We start from the raw sequence: 13,733 nt of genomic DNA, 5'->3' as shown, positions 1-13,733 counted from the left end.
ATGTTTCTTATTTATAGGGGTTGTTTTGGGTGGGAGATGGAGTCAGTATTTTTATGTCCTGTATATGTTATGACTAAATTTACTGTGAATAAAATGACAATCTTAACATCACTATTAATTTGAAATTACATTCACTTAGTTTCCTGTTTTACTCTGGTTAACTTGACTTGGACACTTTATTGACACAGACCCAAACCCTGATCAGTATTTTATTGTTTCTTCTTACTCCTGTTCAGACTGTTCAGACTGTTCAGACTGTTCAGCGTGTGCATATGAATCTAAACTCAAACGATAATTATTTAATTTTCTGTGAGATTCAGCTTTGAAAAGTTCTCTCCTCAGAATTCAAGTGCACAGTTTTCAGGTTAATAATCACTCACTGAACAAATAAAACTCCTCCTGTGACCGAACCACTGTCTGTGTCCTAAACTGTCTGTTTCACTGTCTTTTATGTTTTTCACAGCGTTTAACCCAGACTGTGAGTTTTTAATCATCCCAGGAACCCACTCAGCATTTCCTTTCCTCCGCTCGGTTCCTCCGCGGAACCAGAGCAGCTCTAAAACTGGAGCAACACTCAGGAATTTATAACAGCAGCAGACGCACAATCACAGGAAGAGGATCACAAGTTCAGTGATGGCTCAGCACTAAAGTGACACACACAGAGTCTACTTACTCCTGTCATTACACTTTTTATTACACACAGTGGCTTTCAGGTGACAAAGTGGTGTAAAGTACAACGTGGTGTGAGTAAGTCTCACATGTATTCATTTGGAGAGAATTCTTTACTGACGTCTTTCTGCCTGCCATGATGAATATAATGATATAACACTTGCATCTAAAGCAGTGGTCATAGTGAGCAGCTGTGGCCTACCTGCACAGATTAGACAGGGCTGAAAAAAAAGTGTCTACAAACTAGGATTTTTGGGTCAGAAATTGTAATTTACAGTTAATATTGTCCTAAATAGACACATTAAATGAACATCGGTCAAAAATAAGAAGGTGTTCTTCGCAGTAAACAAGTCAATAAATTAGAAATGATCATTTACCTACAATTTAAAGTGTTACAGGGCATTTCTACTTTTCTGTTATTGTGGGAAACACAATAGACATTTTAGTGTAATTTGTTATTCACTCAGTTCATTTAAATGTAGATATTTTTTTGTAAACATCCTCACTGTGTCGTCGTCCCCCCCCCCCCCCCCCAGCTCATGAAATCAAACCTATTAGAAGTCCTTTTTCCTCTCCTTTGGTCTCCACCAGCTCCTGAGGGGAATTTCTGGAAATATCCATCTAAATGCTCCATTATGTTCAGTCTGTCTGTCTCCTGTTTGGTGCTGCACGGAGACGTTTTGTCTGGAAACAGCTGCTGCTGGAAACAAGACTGGTGAGGGCAATTAGTGAGCTAGAAAACCAAAACGAGGAGCTAAAAGAAGCTAAAAATCTTAAGTTAAGAGTAAGTGATTTCACTGTGTGGGTTCATCACTGTGACCAACAGCTGTCTACACACAGTCATTTGATCCATCCAGTGTTAATGTAGAACACAGTTGTGTCTTGCATCAGTATCTTTAAATTCAATTAGATCGCTTTATCAGTGACGACCCCTAGACTCTGGGGGGCCCCAAGCATCGAAGAACCCCCCCACATGCAGACTAGGGGCAGATGCTACAATTTGCATTTGCCCCCTAAACACCTCACATGCAGTCAATGGTATACACTAGCTACAGCACACATCAGCAGGAGCCTCACTTATGTGGGTTTTGGGGCAGCAGTAGTGCACTGTATAAAGGTTTGATGCGCCACTATCATGGGCAATTGCGGGCCCCTTTTTTGGGGTTGGGTTGGGCAAACATTTGCCTGATTTTACTATCTATCTACAGACATAAAACTAGAATCATCTACTCATGATTGTTTCCTCCACCAACCAGCCAAGTATCAGGAAATATGGCCACACTCTCTCCTTCCTGAGTTACAGTGTTGAATAATGACCAGAAGTGTTTTTGCAGAACATTATGTCACAGTGAAGTTGACCTTCAACCTTTTTGGATATAAAATGTCATCACTTTACTTTATCCTTATAGACATTTGAGTTAAACTGTGTCATAATGAGTGAATGACTTTATGAGTTATGGCCAAAAACACGACTTGACCTTTGACCATCAAATTCTAATCAGTTCATCCTTGAGTCCAAGTGAAAGTTTGTGACAAATTTGAAGAAGTTCCATCAAGGCAGAAGGACAACCCGAAGACAATATGCCTTTCATACATTACATTTGTCTCAATTACAAACAATAGATAATATATATTATATTATTAATGAATGAGGGAAACGCAGAAAAGAGGGGTTAATAATGAATTAACTGGTCAATTAATGAATTAACAGATCTATAAAACATTAGTAAATCATTTAGCAATGCCTTATTTATTACAAAATACAGTAATACCATAATATTGATAAAACGGTCACTATTCGTTTCCTATTATAGCCTTTAGAGGGCGCTACGTATGGAAATTGATCCTACAGAATTCAGCCATTACTCCAACTCTGTTGAGTGAATCTATCAAGTAAACTAATATTAAAGAGGATACTTCCTTTAACCGCTTTCAAAACAAAAATCGAATGGCGAAGCTAACCCTGGGCAGTTGTTTGACATGATGGTGCTTTTATTTTGAAGACCGATTCTTATGACATCCGGCGTTGTTCACGCTAACTCTGACAAAGCTAACTGAGCTAACTACTGTCTTTCAGCAGCATCCAAACATTAGCTTGCTGAGTAGCTTGTAGCTAGCTAAACTCCACAAACTAATCGAAGCTAATCTATGAGTCGCAGGAGAAACTACAGTTTCGCTGAGACGAGCCTGACTCCTGAACTCCACGGCGCCTTCATGGAGCCTCCCGGGACAGCAAGCCGAGCCGACGGCGATTTCCTGGAGCTGGAGCCCGACGAGGAGCTGCTCTGCTCGGTCAGCGACATCACCGAGCACCTCGGCAGGAACATCACCGTGGTGCTGGAGACAGCGCTGTCTGAGATCCGCAAAATGGTCAGCATCCGGATCCGAGTCCTGAAAATGGAGCTACGAGAGAAAACCGAGGAGATTGAAGTGTTGAAGGCGAGACTGGATACAGTCCAGAGGAACGGCAGGGATCCGTTCCCCGGCGCGGCGACCACGGATCCATCTACAGAGGCGGGCTACAAGAAGCCTGACTTCAGCTCTGGAACCAAGCACAACAACGCCGACCCCAGGAGAGCCAAAGCTGTCATGCCCGGGGTGAAGAAGGAGAACATCGACGCGATCTGTGACTATCTGATGAAAGACAAGAACTCCAGAGGCTGCGCTGACATGGACGGAGACCAGAGCAGCCAAGCCAGCGGCGAGAGGGAGGTTCGCCCAGACCAGGACCCGCACTCTCTGAGCCTGTGGCCTGACGGCGGCATGGCGGGCTCCGGGTCTGGGCACGGAGACTCCGAGTCCACCACGGATGATATCTTCAGCATGCTCCCCTCTGGCAGCAAACGGATGTATGACTACGAATGGATCGCACCGATCGAGTATTCTTCAGACCTGAAAGGTAAACACACAGACCCAGTGGTGAGGTGTGTGAGTCACAGAGGTGAGGACACACAACCTGTGCAACAGATGGAAGGTTAGGATTGATAATAGTAAAAAATACAGTAAACAAACTCGTCTGACTGACAAAGTTGACAGTCAGAGTTAAAGTTAACAACAGTGAAGTGTTGTTGTGAGACTGACACAGTACAGGGGGATGGGAGGGACCCTCTCCCTGTCCGCAGTAGCTGGTGTAAAGAAAAGCTCCTGTCTGGTCCCCCTTCAGGCAGCGCATTTCCCACAATCCTCCTCTCAGCGTTTGGGGTCATGGCTTAGGTTGGGTTATAGTTAGAAGCGGCAGAGATAACCAGTTGGTGTTAGGTTCAGGTTAATACGGGAGGAAACAGATTTCAACGCGACACCAGCACCAGTCAAAACTAAGTCCTGATGTGACGTCAGTATAGTTTGAGGTGATATGATGACTGACTGCGAGGTGATGTCACACTGTTTATATTGTGGTTGGCGTCTCTTTAAACACACAACCTGTAACTTCTGCTTCTAGGTTTCTCTCAATCAAAACAATAACAAAACAGGCGTTGAGTGGTAGCGTGGGATCATGGGAGTTGTTGTCTTCACCACCATTACCGTAAGCTCCTCCCGGTTTGGATTCCTTCAGTGTCAGTGGTTCAGGAAATCAAACAGACCAGGTGATTCTAACTGTTAAAAACTCTGAACGAAGCAGTTTGACATTTAAAGTCAGTGTTTGAGCGACGCTGTACGGAGGACAGAGACTCAGGGAAGAGCTGGAGCTGAGATTGATGCTAACCTTTGTTCTGATTGTTTCTCTGATAACTTATGAAGCAGACGTTCAGCAGGTTTTTACCAGCAGCTGAATGATCCACAGAGGTGTCCTCCTCTCCACAACAAACACACCAGGGGATTAAAACCAGTAGAAACACTGAATAAAGCAGTTTACCTTTAAAACTCAAAGATTCAGCAACGCTCTTCAGTGACACAGGACAGGACGTCTCCAGCAGCTGGGAGCTGAGCTGTCTAACATTTCCTCAGCTTGTTTCTCTGATAACTTCAGATCCAGACGTCCGACGACTAAAATCCTTCATCTGGTTCAAATATAGAGCTGAAAACCACCAAGGTGTCAAAAGTGTATGTGGCTTAAAACTAGATAAAAGTCAATGTTGAGCTTCTGTCAGACAAACACACTGACACATGATCATAGAGGATATGATGTCACAGACAGGCGACCAATGACACGGAGCGTTACCATGATTAAAATCACAGATTTCTCTGGTTTGAGAATTGATTGAAACATTTTCGAAAATGTAAGAACACAACTCAACAACATATAGAACACAGGTTTAATAGTNTTGAGCTCCTGTCAGACAAACACACTGACACATGATCATAGAGGATATGATGTCACAGACAGGCGACCAATGACACGGAGCGTTACCATGATTAAAATCACTGATTTCTCTGGTTTGAGAATTGATTGAAACATTTTTGAAAATGTAAGAACACAACTCAACAACATATAGAACATACGGTCTAATAGCTTTTAGATGTTTTACTGAGCTGCAGAGAACCTGTCCGCCCTGAAGACTAAACACAAAGGTATAATGTAGCGTACACAGTTCAGTGCAGTGAGGAATGAACAGAGCTGTTCACTGAGGAAACAAAACAACTGCTTCACAAGCACATGGCAGAACACAGGAACTCCAAGTCCTCAGGTCAGGACTCAGCGGTCCACCTCCATCTGAAGGACAGTCCTGGTGGAAACACTGATCCACTTTGACCCTCACAGCTTCATAATAATGATCTACTATAATTATTTATTCTACTGTCTTAAAATGTATCAGATATTATTTTTAGAGATAATATTAACAAGTATTTTTTCTTACTTACTACGTAATAATTGAGATGTTTTTAACGCATATCATTTTTGGGTTGTCCTTCCGTCCGTCTGTCCTATTCTCATGGACACGGTATCTTAGTAACGCCTTGACTGAACTTCTTCAAATTTGGCAAAAACATTCACCAGGACTCAAGGACGAACTGATTAGACTTTGGGGGTCAAAGATCAAGGTCACGGGGACCTCACAAAACACTTTTTAGAAAATATGTTTTTATGTTTTTCTTCTTTCCTTTTTCATCTTCTTTCCTCTGTCTCACCCGAAAACTCTCAATAAGTCAAAATATTATGATAACAAAAGCCATGTCATGTCATGTCATGTCATGTCATGTTATGTCCCCCTCCTTGTCTTTGTCTTGCCTCCCCAAAAAAAAAAAAAGTCATGTATGTCAGTGAGTGTGTTGCACATAAGACACCAAAAAGGTAAAAAAAAAAAGAAAAAAAGTCTGAGTCTGTATTTCCGCCCTAGAATCTGTGTAAAAGAGTAAAAGTAGCTGCTCATGTTCAACACAGACAAAACACTGAACTCCATACCAGCTACAGTCAGCAGCTGCCCATAAGAGCCGCTCCCCTTTATGTTTTATGATGGATAACTTCTCATCCGGTGGAAACAGATGTCCATAAGAAGCTCTCCCTAGATGTTCGTTCTTCTGTGTTGAATATGAAGAGCTCCATAAAGACATACCTGAACGTCAACTTCCTGCCAGACCTGTAAATCTTTTAAGTAAATATGTTTCAGCAGATCTCTTGTCAGTTTGTCGTCATGGTAACCACTGACTGAATTCTTGGACTCTAAGACTGAAGCGTTGTGTGATCATATTTCCAGTGATGAAGGAGCCCGAGTGTGAGAACGCCCTGACCGCTGAGACGGACAACGAGGATGAAGACGAGTCGTCGAGGAGGGAAGGAAGCGGACTCGACCAGAACCAGGTGCCGCTCCCACACGTCCAGCCCCCTGACTTCTCCATCGAGCCCCAGAGCTCTTCAGCAGAGGGAGGCAGCCCCCTGGAGGGCAACGCAGACAGGCCCGAGGCAGGTGGGTAAGACAGGGGGGGCGGGGGGGAGGGGAAGGACCGATAAAAAGAGAGATGATGCGAGCCAGGACTGGATGACTGATGTCACATGACTCAGCTCCAGTCCTCACTCCTCTACACTTTAACCATCTATTAACATGAGTCTGTTAATCCTGTTCTATAAAGAGTCGGGTTCACACATCTGCATGTGTTTCCAGATGTTGGAGTGCTGCTACGTATGTGAAAAAGTAACACAGCTGCAGAGAGAGCCGTGTGAAGTCTGTCCACAGGTGATGTCACCTGAGTCAGAGTGGGCGGGGTGTGAGGAGTACAAGTTTGAAACGACAAGTCTCAGCTGAAGGCTACAGGATCATGGTTAACACACCTGTGACCTCTGGCCAAACTGTTTGTGGTCAAGTTGCATTATGGGTAATATAGGCAGCAAGTTTTGAGACAATAATCCTGGTTCCTCTGCATCAGTGTTAAAAAACACAGTGAGTGACACTGAACACTGCACATTAACCAGCGGTAATCTGGACCTGGGGGACCTGGGGGACCTGGGGGACCTGGGGGACCTGGGGGACCTGGAGGACCTGGAGGACCTGGAGGACCTGGGCTTGAGAGGTCAAAACTCAAAACTTGTCACTTCCTCAGGGTCACAGGCAACAAACCGGAATGCGTCAGTCTAATATTAGAGTTCTTCTGTTTACTGCAAGTGTTCAGGTCCAGCCCAGGTCTAACCCAGGTCCAGTCCAGGTCCAGCCTAGGTCCAACCTAGGTCCAACCTAGATCCAGCCCAGGTCTATCCCAGGTCCAGATTACCGCTGTCTTTTTATGATAACTGGTTAATGGAAGTAGGTGAAGTTGTGCCAGAAACCTCTACTTGGCTGCTGGACCTGGACTTTTCTTTTTCTTGAACTTTATGGAAAATGCCAAAGAGCAGAAAGATGTGATGTAAACATTTTAATCAATAAAGGAAAAGGCGACAGAGGTCCTTATAGAAGTCCTGGTCAGGTCCACAACAAACCAGCTGGACCACATCTGTCTCTTTACATGTTCATGTTTTTTAATAATACTCACAATCATATCCCCTGCTGTCTGATTTCAGGTCAGCAGTTCCCCTCTCACACCTACATCTGCTCTCTGTGTGGAACCTTCTGCCCCGACTCCATGTTCCTGGAGGAGCATATTAAACTGATACACTCAGACTCTGCTGGTGCCCAGACCCTGCAGGCCCTGCAGTCCACCTCCTCCGCTGCACCCACCATGGGGGACGGCAGCAGTGAGTCCAGAAGGGTTGAGGAAGGGCAGAGCGAGGACGGCACGAGACCGGGACCCGGTGTCGGCATCAGGAGGGGAGGGGGGCTTGTGAAAAAGGAGATTAAAATTGAGGGGGGGTACGAGTGCGGGGACTGTGGCCGCCATTTTAACTACCTTGGCAACCTGCGCCAGCACCAGCGCATCCACACCGGGGAGAAGCCCTTCATGTGTCCGGAGTGCGGGGAGAGGTTCCGCCACGCGGCGCGGTTAAAGAGCCACAGGCTGGTGCACAGCGGCGCCCAGAGCCCCTTCCCCTGCCCCCAGTGCGGCAAAGGCTTCTCAGTGCTGTCCGGACTCAAAAGACACCAACGGGTGCACACTGGAGAGAGCCCGTACGCATGCCCTCAGTGTGGCCGGCGCTTCAAGGAGCTGGGGAACCTGTACACCCACCAGAGGATCCACAGCGGGGCCACGCCCTACTGCTGCCAGCAGTGTGGACGCAGCTTCCGCCACCTGGGGACCTACAAGAGCCACCGCTGCACGCTGGCACAGTGATCTGTGCGGGACACGGTGCTGACTCTGACTCTGAGTGTGTGTGTCTCTTCACTGTCTGATGTGTGTCTGTGTGGGAGGAGCGGGTCAGGTGGAGAACAGGGTTGGTTTTTTTTCTGCCCAAACTTTCATCAAGAAACACTGTGTGATTCAGCTTGAAGGTTCATTCTACACCCAGTTTGAGACTCAACTCAAGGTCCCCTTACTTATTTGAGTTTGCTCAGTCGAGTCCTCGTTGAGCCGTCACAGTTAAAAGTCCTACAGCTGCTCATCCACTGATGAAGACTGTGTTACATGGCTGAGAGCTCTGGATTAACTTGAGTTGTTTTGTCAAAAGGTTGTATGAAGAAAGCATTCAGGTAGTAAGAGGTCTTTCAGTCAAAGTCATGATGAGCAGAGGTGGATCCAGGTCCACGTCCCCAGAGGAAGACCTTCTGGTTACTGGACCGGACCTCACCAGTGGTTTCTGCATGTTTGAGTCCACTTCCTGTAATCTGGATACATTTAAAAGATATTTCCTGTTTATTACAACTTTGGTTTGGTGCTCACAGCTTTGTCCATCATTTTATCCGTTATGATGACTCTGTAGTCACCAAGGTAACAGCTGAGACCTGTGACATCATCACAGTCAAAGGATCAGTCAGGAAACAAACCAAACGTTTGGGAGTGAGAACACCTGAGATGAGGTGAGGTTCACTAAGTTTCAGCTCGAAAAAGTTTTATATTTAACTTTTTATCTTTTATTGAACTTTTAGCCTGTAACTTTTGGAATGAAACTTTTTTCTGGTGTCTGTCCTCAGCCAAATAAAAGACGAGTTTTAGTTTATTTATACTTTGAAAATAACAAAAATGTCAAGGATTCAGAGTGGATAAAATGCTGTCATCATGTTTCTGATAATCCCTCATCGTCCAGGAAAACTGTGCACAACTACTGATGTTCCTCAGTGAGCTCAGTGTTACCATGACTGATAAAACCAACGGCCAGAACTAAAAAAAAAAAAACTGAATACAATGGTCACAGCATTACCAACCTTTAATACAGAATACATCCACATCACAATCAGACTGTGGTGTGGTTTGAAAATGGTTTGTATTAATGTATAAACTATTAGAAGTTGGAGAATCAAAGAGTGAAATAAATGATTTAAGAAAAAGGACAATTTGAGAACATTTCACACAGAGGCATCAGTTTCAAGTATGACAGGTAGTGAGCGACGCTCATCTGGAGAGTTTGGTGACGTGACATTTAAGGAGCTGAAGGTGAAGATAAATCCATTTTTTGATTTGGTCTGTGACCCGCTGAGCCTCCAGTCCAGTCCCGATAACCTCTGTGTGGAGGTGGATCTGTTAGAACGGCAGTGGGACGTCACCATGTGGACCATCTGTGTAACTACAACAGGGGAGATCTGGGTCATACTGTCAGCTGATTGTCTGCGTGGTGCTACGTGTAGAGCAGAAAGTCTATCATATAAATTTTTAACCAGTGTAATCTTACAGTGTAATCGTAATGTTACAGACTATATATTGGTTATTTTATATGTTTGCCTGTTTGACGACTAAAAAAAAAAAATATGCTGATCGAAAAAAAAAAACCTGCTTGAAGGAAAATAAAAAACCAAGTGTCTGGTGAGTTTACTCATTAGAAAAATGACTGAAACATGAGTTTCCAGGTCGTAGCTCTGAGTGGTGGAAAACATCGTATCCAAACCTGTGGAGGTGAAACACTAACCACTGACAATCTGCTTTCGAATAAACAGTTGTCTAAAAGTCATGAATGAGTGTGGAATATTTATTCACTTGTCCCTCACTGTCCCCTGAACACCTCATGTGCAGACTATCGGGAGACAATGCCATTTTCCAGATGTTCCCTGAACACCTCATGCAGACTGTAGATAGCTGATGCACTTTACAGATGTTCCCTGAACACCTCATGCAGACTATCACTATATGATGCAATTTACAGATGTTCCCTAAACACCTCATGCAGACTATTGGAAGACGATGTACTTTACAGATGTTCCCTGAACCCAACGTCAGGCAATGGGGGGGGGGCAGCAGCAATGCATTGTATAGAGTGTTTGTGGGAGGTTTAAGGGGGTTTTGTTCTCTTTGCAAAATGTGGCAATATATGAGGGGCCACATGGGGCCCCTGTTCCCCTAAGGGGCCCAGAGCATTTGCCTTGTTTGCCTCTCCTGAAGGTGCCCCTCTGTCTGTACCCAACAGTGTGTAGTTTAGTATAATAATAATAAGCAAGTAAAATGTATTGCATCAGTTCAGTGTAATACACTGTGGACAGAGTGTATCAGTAATGTAACATAGAGATGTGTTAACAGTGAGTGGCCTCAGTAGTTACAGTCCACTTCACTGCCAAAGGGACACTCAATATGGATCGTCTTTGGACTAATCATTTGTACCTTGGAATGTTTAATTACCTTCATTCATTCATTCATTCATTCATTCATCACATTTGTCCATGACCCACTGACATGATGTGTAGTTGTGTAGAAAACAGAGGGTAGAGTGCAATCTAACCATTTCTAGGTACAAGTAATTAATTCAAGAGAACACATTAATAATTAACGCACACATTACCTCCCACTTTACCTCAGATAAATCATTTGTGTGAATTAATTGCAGGGTTAGGGTTAACTTCAGGAAATGAAGTGTCATGAGTGCCCTCCCTGGACGCATAACCTGGTGCAACCTCGCCATCGGGGGGGGGGGTCAAAAGGTAGAGATAACCCAGGGGGGCTCACGCACCTTAAAGGTCTATGGTTGACCATTACAACAGTTTACTTACTGACTTATATCACTGCCACTACAATTTATTTACATATAAAAATGAGCTGAAAACACAAATCAACTACCCCACCCACCCCCACTGTTACTGTAAAAATGGTTCAGTGGAAAAACAAGTCAAAACACTGAGTGAGCAACAATCAGGGGCTCAGAAAGAACAGAGAGAGTAAAGAGAAAACGAAAGAAGGAGAGTATGAAAGGTGGAGCTGAATGCTGCAGGTGAAGACTAGCATGTAAAACTTAACTTCACCTCTAAGAAACACTGGCATGTTCCTAACCCTAACCCTTCACGAGATTAAAAAACACTGCTGCACTGCTGGTTATTATCATGCGTTATTATATAGCTTCTCAGTAGCAAGTTGTTCTAAAGTCAGCAAGAAAATAATGAGCGTTCTGATATCAGCCTGTGTCACTACAAGGATAATGACCAGGAGCTTATCTGAAATTGACTGTGTTGGTTTTAGAGCTGAGGGCGGTGGGGGTGAAAATGGCTGCCTCTCATCCATTACATGCCAGGACATATAGATTAGTATTTGAATGATCAGCCCCTCAGAATAATCAAAGTGTCTGAACTCTGCATTAGATTGACCTGGAAAATAATTAAAAAATAAAAAGTTTGGACACTGTAGCTGCAAGACAGACTGTCAATATCAGAGCTCAGCTATGGACGTCTACAGCTACTGATATTAAAATTAAATCATTCAATTACATTTTTTCTTTCTGCGTGCATCATGTGCACTGGGACGAAGCCCTTCATTAGTGAGGGTCATAGCGCCTACATTTGATATGTAGATATGCTCCAATAAATTGATTATCCTTTTAATCCTATTTTTATTTATGTCACATCTAACTAATGAGCGTCGAGAAAACAGCAACTCAGTATTTCCTAAAGGAAAGTTGGAAAATTCAGAATATTTCCCATTGACACACCAATGAAGAAGTTATAAAATAACTAACTAACACAAATTCTTATTATTATAATTCTTCTTCTTCTTATTATTATTACTACTACTACTACTTACATTTATGCATTTACTAAGTTCGTAGTAAAACAGTAGTTCTTTTCTCATTAACTCAAACATCGCTGTTATTTCAGAACCATGGACAGCGCTGTTTGTTCGTGTTGTCAAGAGATTTATTTATTTAACCTCACAACACAATGTACGTAATGTAATGAAAGAAAAGTTAAAGGAGCTATTTGTACGTTTTTTTAATGCTACCATTAGCAGCTAGCATTGTTTACTTACAAGCCTAGAAGAAACGTTGTGAGTTCAGCATCAAACTTTATTCCTTTACTCACTAACAGCTGCATCCAGAAGTGGAAACAACCATAATGTTAACTCATGTCTCTATCACTTCTTTTCTTCTGCTGACGTTAGCTAACCAGCTAGCCCCGGGCCAGTTTCATCATCCTCCTATAGCGACTCACTGTAGCCTCAAATCTGTCCTGAAGACTTAGCTGCTCAGAGGACGTGCTATAACCTTTGTTGACACCATAGCAACAATTACAAAATATTCACCGGAGCCAGAATATGCATAAACAAATCAAATATACCAAATAAGATACATACCACATTTCATTCATTATATCAGTGTACAGTCAATATCTCATTTTCTTGAGTCGAGAAAAGTATATGTAGTGTGAAGCTGATGTATGTAAGAATATGTGAACAGTGTCATGATATCAGCCCCTCAGACCCAGAGGCTGTGGAGCTTCCTCTAACCCGCTCTGTGATGTCACACCACAGGTGTTGTTCTTAACCTTTATCTTTTGTTGTTTTTGTCAGGTGACTCCATGACTCATAAAACAGTGATTTACAGTGATAATCATGTCAACACAACAGCGCAGGAGTTCAGCATTAACGAGCTCCAGTCTTCATGGTCATTCACTGTCTGACAACAGAAACGTGTGTGTGTGTGTGTGTGTGTTAAGACAGCGGTGCAGAGCAGGACAGGCTGATCACAAGTTTAACAGCTGTTGTCACACTGATCTACACATGTTGGCTGTCACCAACAGTCTGCAGGCTGTAAAATAAAAAAAATAATAATCCAGTTATATTTAGTGTTTTTAACATAAACCAAAGAGGTAGGCTCATTTGTTGTTTTTTAAAATGTCCCCTGATGTTATTCTAGAGGTGAAATCAAACAGTTAAAATGTTCTCAGAACACAGCGACAGTCTGAACCTTCAGCGTTTCACTGAATAGTATCTTTGTTTCACTGCTGTGAGTTTAGACTGAAGTAAATGACATGGACTGAGCTGTGGTCCCCTGCAGAGACACTTTCTAACTGTAGGGGGCGCTGCTCCTCTGCACAAAAGCCTGGGAACAGCTATATGAATACATCAGATACCTCAGTCTGTTGCTGAGCTACACAGAGCTTCATATAGTTTCTGCAGGTGGAATAACCTTCAGCAGCTTCATGTGAAAACAGATTAAAAAGGATGTCAAACACAATCACATGAAAAACACAAGATGAATATGATGGATGCCATGAGACATGATTGGATTTGAATTTAATCAAAAAAAAGGGCATGTTGTATCTTAACACAAATTACAAATGAAACAATCTTTCACTCAGGGAGCAGGGGGATGTAAAAAGATCATGTGATCATAATTTGGAGTCATTCTAGAA

The 13,733-nt window shown here is 43.3% G+C and overlaps 1 protein-coding gene across 1 annotated transcript; it reads left to right on the top strand.

Annotated features, from left to right (window-relative positions):
* Positions 1–2,452: 2,452 nt before the first annotated feature.
* LOC111223606 (zinc finger protein 316-like) lies at positions 2,453–9,303 on the top strand. Its single transcript, XM_022747819.1, has 3 exons — positions 2,453–3,568; positions 6,303–6,512; positions 7,598–9,303. Exons 1-3 carry the CDS (start codon positions 2,818–2,820, stop codon positions 8,302–8,304), a joined length of 1,668 nt encoding a protein of 555 aa, XP_022603540.1. The 5' UTR covers positions 2,453–2,817; the 3' UTR covers positions 8,305–9,303.
* The last annotated feature ends 4,430 nt before the right edge of the window (positions 9,304–13,733 follow it).

This window comes from Seriola dumerili, unplaced genomic scaffold (assembly GCF_002260705.1).
Source record: "Seriola dumerili isolate Sdu_G_001 unplaced genomic scaffold, Sdu_1.0 BDQW01000111.1, whole genome shotgun sequence".
Taxonomy (NCBI): Eukaryota; Metazoa; Chordata; class Actinopteri; order Carangiformes; family Carangidae; genus Seriola; species Seriola dumerili.
The sequence above is the reverse complement of the archived record's forward strand: the minus strand, read 5'-3'. Positions and strand labels throughout refer to the sequence as shown.

What these genes read in the sequence shown, in the direction of transcription:
- LOC111223606 (XM_022747819.1), top strand. Translation starts at nt 2,818, where the DNA reads ATGAGTCGCAGGAGAAACTACAGTTTCGCTGAGACGAGCCTGACTCCT. An exon ending in GTATTCTTCAGACCTGAAAG is followed by an intron (nt 3,569 to 6,302) that starts GTAAACACACAG and finishes TCATATTTCCAG; the next exon opens with TGATGAAGGAGCCCGAGTGT. An exon ending in CGCAGACAGGCCCGAGGCAG is followed by an intron (nt 6,513 to 7,597) that starts GTGGGTAAGACA and finishes GTCTGATTTCAG; the next exon opens with GTCAGCAGTTCCCCTCTCAC.